The 16,674-nt window shown below is 39.1% G+C and overlaps 1 protein-coding gene across 2 annotated transcripts in view; it reads left to right on the plus strand.

Annotated features, from left to right (window-relative positions):
- Positions 1-16,674, plus strand: part of BRINP1 (BMP/retinoic acid inducible neural specific 1) — a 200,200-nt gene that overhangs the window by 131,784 nt on the left and 51,742 nt on the right. For both annotated transcript variants that reach the window (XM_037798467.1, XM_037798468.1), the window contains exons 4-5: positions 4,352-4,521; positions 7,477-7,582. In XM_037798467.1, coding sequence (XP_037654395.1) covers positions 4,352-4,521; positions 7,477-7,582 — 276 coding nt within the window. The remainder of the gene's footprint in view (positions 1-4,351; positions 4,522-7,476; positions 7,583-16,674) is intronic.

Genomic DNA, 16,674 nt, shown 5'->3' on the forward strand with positions numbered 1-16,674 from the left:
AGTATAAATTCTATTTTATTATAAAGTGAAAGAGAATTCACTTCTACACTGAGTGTGGCATTACCCTATATCCTTTCCTTCGAACTTCTCCCGCTTTCCATTTCACTTGAAAAAAAAAAGAAATCATTGAAAGTAATTTAATCCTTCCATTAAAAGCTAAGTTCTGTCCAAGTCCCTGGAAATCCCAAATAACAAAGACCTTTCTTTCGTGATGAAATATATTTTTAATTTCTTCAAGGCGAGGTGGTGAATTATTCACAGGGCCTTGTTCTTCCCCTGTTTTTACAGCACAACGTTTTAAAATATGCAAATCTTTGGATTGAGATCTAGTTTTAGGCAGCAAGCCCTAAATGGTAACTCAATTCTCAACGTGGAGGAGTGGAGAAAGGGAAAGGGAAGAGGTTTGCTGTTGATTAAACACTTATATGCCAGAAACTGTGTGGGTCCTTGTTACATCATCATTTCATTCATTCATTTATGGAAGAATAGTTCCTAAGAGCCAACTCATGCAAAATGAGAGAAAGGGAGGTAATAAGTTGTAGCGACTAAAAGAGCAGGCCCTTGGGTGTGGTTGTCTGGGTTCCAATCCTGTCCCCTGCTACTCACCAGCTTTGTATCACCTTGGCAAGTAGCTCAACCCTATAAGTCTCAGTTTCCTCTTTTCTAAATAGCCATAATAATAGCACTTCCTTCATGGTTATTATGAGGGTTAAATAAAATGATGCATTGAAATTGCTTAATGCAGTGTCTGGCAACTACCAAAGTGGTGGTGATGGTGTTCTCGTTATTTCATGGAGCAAAGGAACTTGAGGACTCGGGGTTGAAGCTCATTTCTGCCATTTGCTGGATGGGCAGGGGACCTTAACAAATTCACTTTCCTGACTGGATATCTATTTCCCCATCTATATACAGGAGGTACAGAAAATTTAATTGGCTATAATTTTTTTCTAAGAAGAACGCTCTATTTGTTTAGAAGAAATTCTTTGATAAACCATTTGAGGTGTCAGGTGAGATCCCAAATGTATACTCAAACAACAAAAGATGATCCTTAAATGAATTTGTTTGGCTCCTAATGGAGGGAAAGGGGAAGGAAAGGGAGAGAAAAAGAGGATATGGATCTCATAGGAGGATTGAGAACTAAGTCATCTTCTTGGGATCCCCAAATTTTGTGAAATCTATTTTGCTCACAAAACCCTTGGTCTGAATGGTTTTCTTATGGAAGGTGGTTCAGGGAAATATCCTGGATCTGGAATGAGAATGACACACACGAAACAAAGACAACAATTTTCCTTAATCCCTTTTGGGCCAGGAAAAGGTTTGGAGTCTGTGTGTCTGTACGATATGTAGGATTAAGCTTAGATGCATGCATGAGTAGGTATGTCTCTGTGCATAGATGGATGTGCACAAATGCTACCTTTGTTTAGCTGTACGTTAACTTAAATGCAGACATGTATACATATACATTGCACTCATGCATGGAATATATACATATATGTGTTTGTGAATGTGTGGGTATAATGTATGCACGTCTTTGTATTCATGAAGGCATATGTTTTTATTTGCGTGTATATGTTTGTGTTCATTATCCCCCGCCTCACATTTTGGGAGATCTCCCCTTGGCTAAGAGGAAAGCTGAGAATTATGGAGGCTTAAAAGGAGAGGATGAGGGACATCCCAGAGGCCTAAAATCCAGACACACCCAGTCCCCATCTGAGAGCAACATTGCCTACTAATTCAAAAGGAAAAACGAGCAGCTCCCACTCCATCACCCAATTCATGTGTGTCTGAGTCCTACTTTATTTCCCTCTGCTGGAAGGTGCTGCCGAGTGTGAGGCAACATCCCCTGGAGGACCGAAAGACTGAGGAAAGGCCTATGTGGGGTGAAGAAGCAATTTGCAGGAATGCTCAAATGGGAAAGCAACTCTAAATAGAACACTCTCTTAATAAACAAGAAATTAAGTCTCAATAATGCTGCAAGAAGCCCATTAACCCCTCTTGATCTAAGGTTTGCTTCTGCCAGTTCTCTGTCCAGAGGGAACTGGATTTCTTTCACCTTCTCTTTCACAGGCCCCTTAGAGAGCTCGAGCTGACAATTGAAGTTTTTATTCCTCTGCATTATGGCTCTAACTTTTAGAATATTCACTTACTTTATCATTTACCTTTCTCTACCCATCTATCTATAACATCCATCCATTTAGTCATCTAACCCCCCATCCATCCATCTGTCCATCTATGTATCTATCGAATGAGGGAAGATATATCCTACTATGTATCCAGTGAAGGCTTCCTGGAAAAGTGCAAACATGAGTGCCTTACCCAAAGCTCAACACAAGACTAGGCCTGGGAAACCCAAAGATTAAGATGATACTTCTCTGGTGGGAGTGGGGGGGGTAGTTGGGAAGGCTTTACTGGGGAGATGATTCCTGAGCAGGTTCTGAAGGGTGAGAAGGAGTTTGATAGGTCAGGGCAGAGGAGGAGGTAGTAAGAAGAGGTGACCTTTGATTTGGGCTCAGAAAGCTGAATAAGATTGCAATAGTCAGATATTTACAGAAGAGACCGGATGGAATTCCAATCACAGGAGAGTCTGAGATTGGCAAGAGTAAATCATGGATGCAGGGAAACAGGGCTGTAAGGTAAATACAATTAGTAACCCTATTTTACATGTGAAGAAACAGAGAGGGTAAGTAACTTGCTCACTCAGCTAGTTTTAGTCCAGGTAGTCTAGCTCCAGAGTCTGTGCTTTTAACTACTATTCCAGATAGTTTTTGACTGCTACAGTGTACCAGACACTGTTCTAAGGATTTTACGTGAATTGACTAATATATTCTTCTTATGGAGTAGGTGCTGTTTTTCTTATAATTGTGCTAAAGAATAAATTGAGGAATAAAGGTTAAGAAACATGCCCATAACTTAGCCTTCTAGTCATCTATATATGCATTTCTAAGGAAAACTTCATGGAGGAAAATATATATGCTCGTATATTCATATATCTATCTAACTATCTGCCTATCTGTCATCTGTCTATCCATTCATCTGTCCATCTCTTGATCCATATATCCATCCATCTATCTACTCAAATCTATCATCTATCTATCTCTCTATCCATCTATCTTTCTTTCTAGCTAGCTATTATTTATTTACCTAGTGTCCCTCTCTCCCAATACCTGACTTTCTGGTTATCCCTCTCTTCTCCTTTTTCCCTCCCAGAAAATGTACTCTTCTCCATTGCATGCTAAGAAGCACAGAGCCTGGCCCACAGTAGGTACTTATGAATTGCTTACTGAATTAATGAAAGCATTGATGAATTAACTTTTTACTTAGTGTATACACTAAGCCTGGCACTGCACTACCTACAAATGTTTAGACAGTGGCAAATATATACAGTCTCCCTTAACAGAGCTGATTGTTTAGTTTTTCTTCTCTATATTGGGGCACAGTTTTTCATATCTGTCTATCTCAACCTCTAAACTATATATGTCTTATCTCTCAGTGTCTCTATCCTATCTATCTCTATCTACCCACCTACCTACCTATCTACCTATTTAATCTATCTAGAAGGGGGTAAAGGGAAGAGAAAGAGACAAAGAAAAGGGGGAAGGAAGGAGCAAAGAGGAAAAAGGTAAGTAGAGAGAAAGAACAGGAGGAACTGGATGATGAGGAGGAAACAGAGGTGGAGGAAGAAGGAATGGGAAGGGATCATCTATGCTAAATCCATCATTTTACAGAAGAGACTGAGCCTCAAAAAGAGGAGGTGAATTGTGTTGAAAGATGATGCTTGTGAGAAATGTGAAGTAGATTAGCAGAGACTGTACTCAATGACTAAGGGTTTTTCTACGATCCTTGTTTTTTTGTTTTTCAAATTAAGTTCAGTTTCATTGAGTTATAGCCACATACCATACAATCATCTATGGTGTATAATCAGCTGTTCATGGTACCATCATATAATTATGCATTCATCACCCTACTCTATTTTTGAACATTTTCCTTACACCAAAGAATAAGAATAAGAATAAAAGATAAAAGTAAAAAAGAACACCCAAATCATCCCCCCATCCTTCCCTATTTTTCATTTCATTTTTATCCCCATTTTTCTAATCATCCATCCATACGCTGGTTAAAGAGAGTACATATGATCCTTGTTTTTATGGAGTTTGCTGCTTACAACCACCTCTGGACTGTTTCTCCTTAACTGTGCCCTTGAGTTTCAGAGGCTGGAAGAAATTTGGACAAAATTAAGTGAAGGTTCAAGATCGTTTCCAGTATCCATCCTTGGAGCCCTCTCCCCCCATCAGGAAACAAACAAACAAACAAACTTGACAGGTTACCTGAGTCTTGTTCCTTTCCCATGCAGGGGAGGAGGCCTTGACCATGTACATGGACAAAAGTCGCCTCGACAGGAAGTCAGGGAATGCCACTCAAAGTGTTGAAGCTCTGCACCAGCTTGCATCATCCTACTTTGTTGACCGTGACGGCACCATGAGGAGGCTCCATGAGATCCAGATATCAACTGGAGCAATCAAGGTACTATATGAAGGTTGTTTGGGAGGCAGGTCTTTAAGGTAGTGTAAGGCAGTGGTTCTGAGAGTCATTGGACAAAATCCCTGGCTTCATTCCCATTAAGCTCATGGCGTGCCCTGAGCCCCACTCTGAGTGATGTTGCCCGGTGTCCTTTAAAGGCATTAGCATCATTGGGTTGACCAGATGTACTGATTTACTGGGCCAGTCTAGGCTGTGGTCCTGGCATAATTATCAACAGTTCTCTCATCCACTCTTTCTCCTGTTTGGAACATTATCGGGCCCCCTTTCTAGATGAAGAAACTGGGGCTACAAATGGGCAGATGCTTTCCCCAAGGTCACAGAGGGAGCAAGAGTCAGATTTCCAACACAAACTTGGCCTCAGAATCCTAGGGCTGTAATTTTTTAAACATTTGTGTTTTTCATTCCCCTCTAACCTCTTTTTACAGGTGGATAAACTGAGGCCAAGGGTTAAAGCCTCTTGATCAGGGTTATACAGCTAGGGAGCACTTTAATAGAGACTAGAACTCAACTTTCTAGAACAAATTTTTTCTGTAAAGGGCCAGATAATAAATATATTAAGCTTTGTGGACCCAGTGGTTTCTGTTGCCACAACTCAATTCTGTCATTGTAGCATGAAAGAAATCATGCATGCTATATAAACAAATGGCATAGATGTGGTCCGGTAAACTTTATTTACAAAAACAAGGGATGTATAGTTTGCTGACCCACATTGGTCTAGAACAGCACTTCCAATGAAGCTTCTGTGATGATGGAAACACTCTGTATCTGTTCTGGCTGAGACAGAAGCCTCTAGTCACACGCATTTACTGAGCACTTGAAATGTGGCCATTTAGGAACTAAATGTGTAATTTCATTTAATTTTAATACATTCAAATTTAAATGGCCTCATGTGGCTAGTGACCCTATTGGGTAGAGCAGCTTTAAAAAATTATGAAACAGATTCCATTGTAAATATAATCAATTCAGAGATTACCTCTGCACAGAGAATGTGGGAGGACATTTTTAATATACCGGATTCGTTCTTCTGAGGTTTCAATAAAGATTTTTGCATCTCAAATTTTCTTAAGCCAGATTAGGCCTGCATTTTGCTTCTCACTCATCACTCTAATTTCTTATGAATAAAATTCAGACCTAGCCTCCTCACATTGAGGCTTTCAAAGATATCTCTAGGGAAAAAGAGGTTTAAAAAAATGAAGATGGAAGGAGAATCAGGCAGAAATTGACCAAGGAAAGAGAAAATTGTGGGAGGGAGAGAGTTCCTGAGGCGGGAGGGAGTCAGAGAGAAATAAATCAGATAGACAAACAAAGGGCCGGCTTATCTGAGAAGAATCACCTATATTGGGGGGGATTATGTTGTTTGGGAACTCGGTGCAGAGAGAAGGGTCTTTATGAAGCCATCAGAGTCAGAGTGCTGCAAAGTCCTGGTTTTCATTATCACCAAATGATTCTTTCCCCCTGCTGGTTGGGATGTGAAATTGAGATATCGAATCTCCGAAGAAGATAATCCTCTTTTGTACATCCTGGAAGTGCAGCCTGCCTCTTTGGGTGGAATTTCTTAAAGAATTTGAACAGAGGCCATTCAAGAAGCCATTCTTTGGGTATCACCATAGCCCTGCCTTCTGCACACCATCTGAGACTTGAGTTTTTCTTGCCATTTCTTGCCATTAACTTAAGACCCAGCTGACTAGACTTTGTCTCACTGCCAGCTCTGTCTAAGGCCAGCAGCTGATCCAGGTGGGGATGTTTTGCCTGTGAATTTCTTTTCCTATCATTAGCAACATTAGGTGATCATTTTGACTTTCACTCAATAATAAGTATATTATTATTCTTTGCAAAGGGATATTCATTATTAAAAAAATCTTACATTTTTTATCTGTTTCCTAAATGCTAATGCTTCAAAAATATTATTTTCCTTTCCCAATGAGGTAGGTAACAGCATTACTGACATTTTATAGATGTGGAAAATTGAGGTTTAGAGAGGGAAAGTAACTCCTTCAAGGTTTCAGAACTGTAATATGGCAGAGCTGGCGTCTGAAAATATGTCTGCCTGTTTCCCATGTCGTCATTGCTTGCAACAGTGGAGGCTGTGCCTTTGTAATTGGGTGCAAACCCCAAAATAACCCTTCAAATGATTGTGCTAAATAATAGGAAGTGAAAGCTAAAAGGGATAAAGAGACCTCATTTCATACTAAATAATTCATATTTCAGGTGTAACCTTTTTAATAACTATTCCTATTGTCTACCACCTCAAGTTTTCTAAGATAAGGTTTTAGAAAGACACTGCTATATAATTGGGGTGTTTTGTCATATGGTAGCACTTATTGGGCTAGTTGCTGAAACTCCTTTTGGAAAATGGGGATAATTTTTTGTTCTTGCCTAATGCTAATGCTTATGGACTCATTCCAATTTATAAAGAGTTTTTGTAATAAGATGCCTGTTATGGAAACATATGCCATGTGTTAGGGACTTACAACCATCATGTCTAGTTTTCACAGCGTCCTGAGTAAGGATTTACTAGCTTTAGTTTGTGGAAACTTAGAGAAGTTAAGGGACTTCTTTAGCAAATTAATGGCCCAGCCACAATTGAAAGTCCAATTTTCCTAATCTCAAAGTCCATGCTTTTGAAATATACCACATTACTTCAACTATTGCATGTGATACTTAAAATGACCTTGTGAAGTGAGAATTAGAGTTCAAACCTGGGCCGTTTAGTTACAGTCTGTGTATTGGATCACTCTGCTGTCCTGTCTGGACACCCCAGTGTTGGTGACAGACAAGTATGGTCTCTGGCACAGGCAAAGCATTCAGGAAGCAGCTGTTGGCTCAGGACAGGAAGACCTGCTCTGCAGGCTTTGCTCTGCTGGGGGCAAACCCCACGGTGTCTGTCCCAGTCAAGGGCACCTGTCTCACACCTCTGTCACTTGCTGTCCACTCCAGGTCACAGAGACACGCACTGGGCCTCTGGGCTGTAACAGCTACGACAATCTGGACTCTGTGAGTTCCGTCCTTCTGCAAAGCACGGAGAGCAAACTGCACCTTCAAGGTAGGAACCAGATGGAAATGTTGGGGCCAGGCTAGGGGAGAGAGTGGGGAAGGGGAAGGAGCAGGTGGGACGTGGGACGCAGAGAGGCAGGAAGGAGGGAGACAGATGATGTGGAGAGAGAATGAAGAAGATGAAAGACAGAGAAACAAAGAAAGCTATGGATGTTGAAATTAGGACAGTTATGATGCATTTTTTTTTTTAATTTTAACATGTATAGTAAATCCATGGTTCTTAATTATTTTTTCAAACAGAAAGTATGGAAGTGTGAGCTTCATCTGATTATTTCGATGAAAATATCTAAACAGTGTTATTTATAGTTGCCCTGGACCTAATATATATTAAAGTTTCATATCGTATCATCTGAAATGTCTACACAATTGCTTTTGATTTTCAATGGGTTTTGGCAGGTGTTATTTGAATTCCAAGAAATATAGGGCAATTTATAGAATTCTCAGTGCTATATAATCTCCCTTTTCCCCTTATTTGCTAATCATCTGTGGTCTTATGTATATGTATATACATATTCATATACATGTAAATACACATACACATATACACGCATGTAAGTGTGTGCATGTGTAGGTGTGCTTTTAGCAGAGTTTACAAATGGCAAAACTCAGTGCTGACTGGGGTATAGAGACAGACTCCTGGAACCTGCTATTCAGAATACAACCATTATAGGGATTAACTTGTTGGTATTTATTCAACAAATATTCAATTGATGTCTATTAGATATCAGGTCCACATTAGGTCCTCCATATGTGCTTGTGACCTTAAGGAAAATATACACATTAAAACAGTAATTTCATCTTTATTATTAATTCATCATAAAAAGAGAGGAGATTGCAGGAGAAAAATGACAAGGCTTTAGGGACAGATCAAGCTGTTCATAAAAGTATGATTTGTAATAGCACAAAACAGTATAAAAACCTCAGTGTTCCAAAGGAGGAGACTAAGTGAATCATGTTGCTTCCCTAAGACATAATACTAGACAGATACTTAAATGTTGTTTATACAAAAATTCCAACAATATGTGAAAGTGGTTTGATATAATGTTAATTAAAAATGGAAGATTTCCAAATGCAAATGAATGTATGGCATTATCTTGATGTAAAGAAATAAGTAAAAAATAATATTGCAAGGATATTAAAGGAAGTTACCTCTGAATGGTTGGGTTATAGATGATCTATTTTAGGCTTTCAGTTCCTTTTCTAACTTTCCTACAATGATCATGTATTAACTTTATAGTCAGAAAAAACTGACATGCTCTAACTTTGAGCAGATTTAAAATGTGACCTTCTAGAAAGGTATATGATAAAGCTGATTCTGAATGTCAGTGGGAGGAAAGTTGGGCTGAGATTGGCAGGTAGAGTTAAGCAGAGCCTAATATGGCTTTTATATTCTGGTTCCTTGGCAACTCTTTGATTCATGCTCCTTTTATAGAGGATGGTGTGAAAATGGTATGGAAGGGCCTGGTAGTGTCTCTTGAGAGCAGTGAATGAAAAGCCCTCAGGAAAATTCAGACCAAGAAAGTGGTACACTGTTAAAACAAAACACAATAAAACAAAATCTCAGATACATGAAGAATAACATCACCATCTTTAGGAGAGGAAAGAGCAGAAAGATGGGTTTGGGAATGCATGGAGAAAAAAGTAAAGGCTGGTAGACATATCTGCCTTGTATATATCAGGATTTTCAACTTATAAGTTCATGTGATACTTAAAGCAACCTTTAAGAGCCGGGGTTTGAACCTGGGCAGTTTGGCTCTAGTCTGTGTGTTTGAGCACCCTGCTTCTCCCATGCTATATTTGTTGAGGGTAGAGAAAGCTCTGAGAGATAAATGGAGTAAACTTAGGAGGATTTAACAGGATGTTATTACCAAGGAAGTTATTGAGCTCTTAGAGACATTTAGGGGTGAAGTTACCATGAAGTTAATGAAGCTTAAGGTCCAGGATTCTCTCACTTTCCACGTCTTATCTTTTTTCATCCTAAGTAAAGATTTGTTTTCGTATCTAATTTTGAATTCACTTTCTCAAAGGACAACTAGTATATCCGCTTCAGTATTCCAAAACTGAGATCAGCCATTGGTTACATTATTAGAAATATGCTACCCACAAAAAATGGAGGTGGCAAGCCCTGCCCTGTTCTAGACTGGTCAGAACACACCCGGAAGATTGGACCCAAGTCTGAGCATCACACTTCAAGAGAGACATTGATTGAGAAACTCCAGTGTGTCTATAGGAAGGTGTCCTATAGTTAATAGCTAAAGATGGTTAACCTGTAGCAAAAAGGACTTATATTCAGATTCCTGAAGAGCTGCTTTTCAGAAAAGACAGTGGATTTCATTTATATGGATAAAATAGGCCACATTTGTTCTTGTGGGGGAAATTACAAGGGTCCCAGCTTTTAACTCTATGTAAAATAGATCCTTCTAATACAAATTTATGTCCAAACTTGAAATGGTATGTTGAAGGGTTCAGTGACTCTGTGTCATCATACAGTTGAAAGACATTGGATAGGAATGCTATCTAACTTATTTAAGCATCATTCGCTTGGGTTGGATGATTGAAGTAGATAGTTTTTATGTCCCTCCAAATACTGATTCTCAAGCTTTCTGAAGACAATGAGTCATCAGAATTTATTGAGACCGAGTATAGGTCAAACCCAATCCCAGTCCCTGGCATATGTGCACAAATTAGTTCAATTCAATTCAAAAAATATATATATATATATATATATTTATATATATATATATATATTTATATTTTAAAAATCTATCTTATCATTGAGTTAGGTACAAAAATCATTGATGAATGAAACAGACATGGTTCCTGTCCTCAGGAAACATACACTCTATCAAAGAAGATGGTTCAACACAAATAATACAAGTATAATAAATTTTAATAGAAAAAAATAATGAGTGTTTAATGGTACCAAATAGTAAGGGGATTTCACCTACTAGGGATTCAGGAAGCTTTTTTTTTCCTGTAGAAAAGATACATAGGATGAGCTCTGAAGGATGGGTAGGAGGGTGAAGCTTGCATATACAGGCAAACAGAAGAAAAGGAAGATGTGTGAACACATGCACTTGTGTATTTGGGAAATGAAAAAGTCTGATGAGATTAAAACAGAGATATCAGTGGTGAGAAAGACAAGACACTACTAGCGTCCAAATCCTGGAAGGCATTTGCGGCACATTAATGAGTTGAACTTTAATTTGAGAGCAGTGGACACCATGGAAGGATTTTAAGCAAGGAAGTAGCATGAAGGGATTGATGTTTGGGGACATCACTCTGGCTACAGAAAGGTAGATTAGAGGCTGGTGACCATTTAGGTGACTATTGCAAGACTGAAGATGAGATGTCACAGATTTACACTATGGAGGTAGCAGTTGGAATGGTGAGAATTATACCGATTCTAGAGTTACTTAGGAGGCACATTGACCAGGATGTAATGAAAAACCATGAGGAATTTAGAAAATTGGGTGAACAGGGTATGGGAATGTGAGAGAGAGGAGGGATATAGGCAAATACATATGATACAATTTAATATGTAATATAATAGAAATAATAAAAGTAATATATAGTACTATGGGGATGCAAATTCACTCTGTCTGGCCAGGTAGGAGATAATATAGGGGGAAAAAAGGCATTGGAAGAACAATATTCTCTAGGCAGAAGGAAAAAAAGCATCTTAAATTTAACACTGAAGAATTTTGAGTAGACAGATACATTTTTCACTAGGCTACAAAAAGCACTAAGTGCAAAGAAAGCAATTGATTAATTGGACTAAATTAAAATTCGTAATTTCTGTTTATCAAAAGTTACCATGAATAGAATGAAAATGCAAGTGACAGAGTGGAAGAAGATATTTTCAGTAAAAGTATCTTAAAAGACCTCTTGTACAAAATATGTAAAGAACACCTAAAATCGAGAAGAAAAAGACAGACACTCCAGTAAGAAAAAAAATGGGTAAAGACATGAACAAGCACTTCACAAACAAGAATATCCATGTAGCAAATTAACATTTGAAAATGTGCTCAACGTTTCTAATTCTGAAAAGCAAAATGTAAATTAAAACCACAGTGCAATACTGTTACAGAGCACTCAGTGAGGCTCAAATGAAAAGAATTGATGATGCCAAGAAGCAAAGATATGGAGTAGGAACTTACATGCACTGTTGTTGGGAGTATATATTGGTATAACCACTTTGGAAAACTGTTTGATAGTGTCTACTAAACATTAAATATGCCCTTGCCCTATGATCCAGCAATTACAACTCCTAAGGGTATACCCAACAGAAATGTGCCCTCTGTTCACAAAAAGATATGAATGCTTATAGACACTTTATGCAAAATAGCCCCAAGCTGGAAACAACCGTAATGTCCATTAACAAGAGAATGGGTCAATAAATTGTCCTACATTCACATGATGGGTTCCTTACAAAAAGAATAAACGTGTTTCATGCAGTGATATGGAAGAATCTCATGAACATATCAGAGTGGAAAAATCCAGACACTAAAAAGTCCATGCTGTATGATTTCATCTCTGTACCCTTCAAAAACAGTAAAAGAAAATACATTGGTTTAAAGGTCCAAAAAGCTAACCTTTGGGCAAGAATGGGGCAGTGACAGAAAGGAACCCAAGAGAGGTTTCTGGGATGTTGGTTTCTTGATCTCTGCAGCAGTACATGGTTGCGTTCACTTTGCAAAATCCATCAAGCTGGGCACACATGCCCTGAATGCACACATTTCTGTGCATACCATATGTATCTATTTTTAAAAGTTCATTTATTAATGTTCTCCATGTGACATCGTCTACAAAGAGAAACTGTGAATAAAGCAGAGAGGCATGAAAGAGCAGGGGCTGGTCCATCCCAGCTAGGGGACGGGTAGCTGGACTAGGGGTAGTGGAGCCAGTAGTAGCAACAGCTACTGTTTATTCAGTGCTTTCCTGTGTGCCAGACATCATGCTAAGATACTTACCTTTATTACATTTTTAATCCTCACCTGACTCCATGAGGAAAGCATACATATCTCCATTTCACAAATGAGGAAGCTCAAGAAGTGGTTGAGCTGGAATTTTAACTGACTGTCTGACTTCAGAACTTGTTCTCTGAAATGGCACTGCCCTCTACTTCCTCTGATGGAGGCTGGGAGGGGAGATCTTCCAGAGGTTTATTTTGGTGGATTGAGGAAAATATGAATGACACTCTAATGATCTTCACCTTGTGGTATTTCATAAAATGTTCAACAAAAGAGGGAAAAGTTAGAGGGAAGAATAAAAAAGAAAGAAGAGGATTGAAGAAGGCTAGGAATGAGAAAGGATCATGGGAATGATTGGAGGCTATCAGTAGTCACAGCAGCAGCAGCCAAACTAGTGGTAATAACACTGATGGCATAATGATAACTTCTTATTTCACACTTCTCTCTCTAAAAAGCCCATTGAATGTTTTACCGACATTGTCATGTAATTTAATCTAGCATCCATCTGGCGAGGTATACTGAGATCAGTGCTCTGCCTCAGTGGCTCACTGACATGGAAAGGGATGCAGAGAGAATATTTTGCTGAAATATAGGGATGAGCCAGAAATTTACTGATTTATTCATTCATTCATTCATTCATCTATTCAGTAATATTATTGAGCATGAACTCTCTGTCAGATATTGTTTTAAGGGCTGGATATACAGCAGTGAATAGAAAAAGTGAAGTCTCTCTCCTTTTGGAATTTATATTTAGTATGTGGGTGTGTGGGGGGGAGTAGATAAATAAATAATCGAAGAAATATATATATATATTTTTTTGCAGTTAGAGAGATAGAGAGGGAACCAGTCATATAGAAACTTGTAGACCACTGGAAAAAAACTTTAGATTTTACTCTTGATGAAATGAGAAGTCATAGAAAAGTTTAAGCAGAGGGGTGGCTTGACTTGACTTACATGTTCAGTGTATAACTGTGCTGTTGAATAAGAAACACTATAGAGGGCAAGAATGCATATGAGTGGGTGGGCGGAAAAAGGAAAAGAAGGGAAGGGAAGAAGGAAAAAAGGAGGAGAGAGGGAGGAGATAGAGGAAGAGGAGGAGGAAAAGAAGAAGGAGGAGGAAAGAGAACGGATAGGAGAAGTAAGAAAGACAGGGGAGGATGCTGAAGAAGAGAAGTCGTGGCAAGAGCCCCTTTCTCAGTAAGTAGCCGGGCATCACAAATGGGGAAAGGACTATTTCAGAAATCATCCTAAAGAAGTAACTGAATGAGAGGAACAGAAAATGTCAGAGAAGTCATTAAAAGTAACATTTTTTGAGCTCTTACTGCTTCTTAGGCATTGTGCCAGGTGCTCACATACATTGGCCCATTTATACTCTCCCACCAACTAAGAGGTAGGGAGCATGTTACTCATTTTACAGATGAAGAGACTGGGGGCTCAATGATGTAAAATTCCCTTCTCTGGAGATTGAGCTTTTGATTCATGACCAGCTTTTGATCCCTGGTTGCCTTGGCTCCAAGGTCGCTTTACCCATCTCACGGAGCTCTGAGTCAGCACAGCACACTCTAGATGTGGGGAGAAGGGGAATCCGTCTCTGACCAGCTGTCATCATGGGGGAGGAGGAAACTGGACGTGAATAGGCCCACTTTTCATACACCCATCTCCTCTCCCATACCCCTTCATCCACGTGGCCTTGTGATCCCAGGGTGGGAAGCTGCACAACTGATGCCAGTGTCTCTGGGGTGAGTCTTCATTAAGAATTAGCCCAGGCTCACAGGCAGTGGCTTGTGGCTAAGGTCCCACTTGTCTGATTAGCAGGAACCTAGGAGGCCCTGATGGAAATTCAGGTTTCTGCCTTCCAATAGCTCTATGAGGCCTGTTCAATAAAAGAGCAATGTCTTCATGACAAGCGGGATTGCTGCCTTCCACCCAGTTGGCTGCGTCCAAATACTGGTTTTCCTTTATGAGCCAAAGGAGCACCCTTCTGCCTTGCCAGAAGGAAAGGTGGGGTGCTTCTCCAGAAGTGGATGGAAGATATCAATCGAAGACTTGAACATCAAATATAAGGGGGAAGATTAGAAGAGTAAACTGCTGGTATTAAGACCTTGAGCTAGTCAGGTGTCTGAGCTACCTAAAATCTTTTAATTGGCAAAACGGGGATGAGAATACCTCTACCTCAGACTCACAGTTCTGTGTTGGATGAGAAAATATACAGAAAGCACCTGACCGAGACATCAAGAGAGCAGGAATCATCATCTTCATCATCATCATCATCTTCATCATCATCATCATCATCACAGCTCTGATTTACTGTATGAGTCCCATGTGTTAGGTATAGAGGTAATTTCTTTATATAAATATCTCATGTAAACCTCAAAATAACGCTATTTTCCAGATTTGGAATTTGAGGCTCATGGAGTTTGAGTAACTATCTTGTGAGTGGCTAAGCAGGAATTTAAACCCAGGTCCGCCCAATGCCAATGCTCTTAATAAAACACCGTACTACTTCTCAACCTAGGACACATAAATGATAATCGTGGTTTTTATTATAGCAAGTATTTACACAGTCCTTTCTATGTGCCAGCACTATAAAGCCATGTAGGTTCTGCTGTTTACTTTAGAGTAAACATTAGAGTGCCTATGATTTCCCTAAAATTATTTGCAAACTTGTGTGAGTATGTGTGCCTGATTTTCAGGGGAGAAGACTCATAGCTGCTCTCATATTCTCAACAGGATATAGAACCAAAAAAGACCAAATGGCCTTACAACAGACACTCACTAAGGCTTGCAACATTCCAGGAGTCTGTGACTATTAAAAATGCTGCCTTTGACCTGGAGTCAAGGTGGGGATCAAGGCTCAGACTTGTGCAGGAAGGAGGTGGAAATTCTTAGCACATATGAACTGATGAGTGTAAGCTGGTGCAGAGAAAAGGGATATCAGCAGTTATCTCCTGGTATGAGATCATGTGGGGCTATGCCTTTGAAATAAACTTGGGTCTGAGTACGCGGGATGGAAGTCTTGATTGATAAGTGGTCAATCTAATGTCCCATTAGGTTCTTTGTTGATCTTGTTGATTGGGCAGAAATCAGGCAGCAGGACAGCCAAAACCTAAATAAGTCAACCACAATAATTAGTTAATTGACTACACATCGGCATCATACCTATTTATTTTTTAAGATTATTGATTTCAATCCTTATTTTTTTCCCTCACAATTCACCCTAGTCAGAATGACTATCTCCTTTTGCACTGAAAACATAGCACTTTTAATGGGCCTTTATTTTATTCCATATACATTCTTCCTTGTCTTATGCATACAATTTTATGTACCGGCCACTAAATTGTAATAAGTTTCCCGAGAGTAGAGATTGTATCACTTTTTTATTTGTGAAGTATTCACTTCTCTTTAGCAAAGTGATAAGCTCATTGAGGCCTAATAAATGTTTACTGATATAAATTGATTTAAGCTGTTAAAATGTACTGTTCTATGCCTTTTTGGGGTTAGACAGCAGGTCTTCTCTTTCTTTGCAGCCCAGTGTGAAGTGTGAGCTCTATTGTAGATACTAATAAAAATCTGCTGAATAATAGAGAGCACGCATCTACCTTAGGTCTTATGATTCTAGCTAGAGTGGCATTTGCACAGTGTGCTCCATTGTACACTAGTTTTGATGGCTATATATTTTTGCTTTTTATATTTTTATTATGGTAAAATACACATATAATACTTACTGTTCTAATCATTTTTAAACTGTACAATTCAGTGGCATTAAGTATATTCACAGCATTGTGCAATCATCCCACTATCTAGTTCTAGAACATTTTCACCCTAAAAGGAAACCTTATGCCGATTAAGCCATCACTCCCCATTGTCCCCTCCTTCCAGCCCCTAACAACTACTAATCTGCATTCTGTCTCTATGGATTTGCCCATTCTGAACATTTCATCTGAATTGCATCACACAGTATGTGGTCTTTTGTATCTGCCTTATTTCATTGAGCATAATGTTTTCATGTTTCGTCCAGGTAGTATACGTCAGTACTACGGTCTTTTTATGGCTGAATAATATTCCATTGTGTTACTATGCCACATTCTGTTATCCATTCATTGGTTGA

The sequence above is a fragment of the Choloepus didactylus genome, chromosome 10, assembly GCF_015220235.1.
Source record: "Choloepus didactylus isolate mChoDid1 chromosome 10, mChoDid1.pri, whole genome shotgun sequence".
Classification (NCBI taxonomy): domain Eukaryota; kingdom Metazoa; phylum Chordata; class Mammalia; order Pilosa; family Megalonychidae; genus Choloepus; species Choloepus didactylus.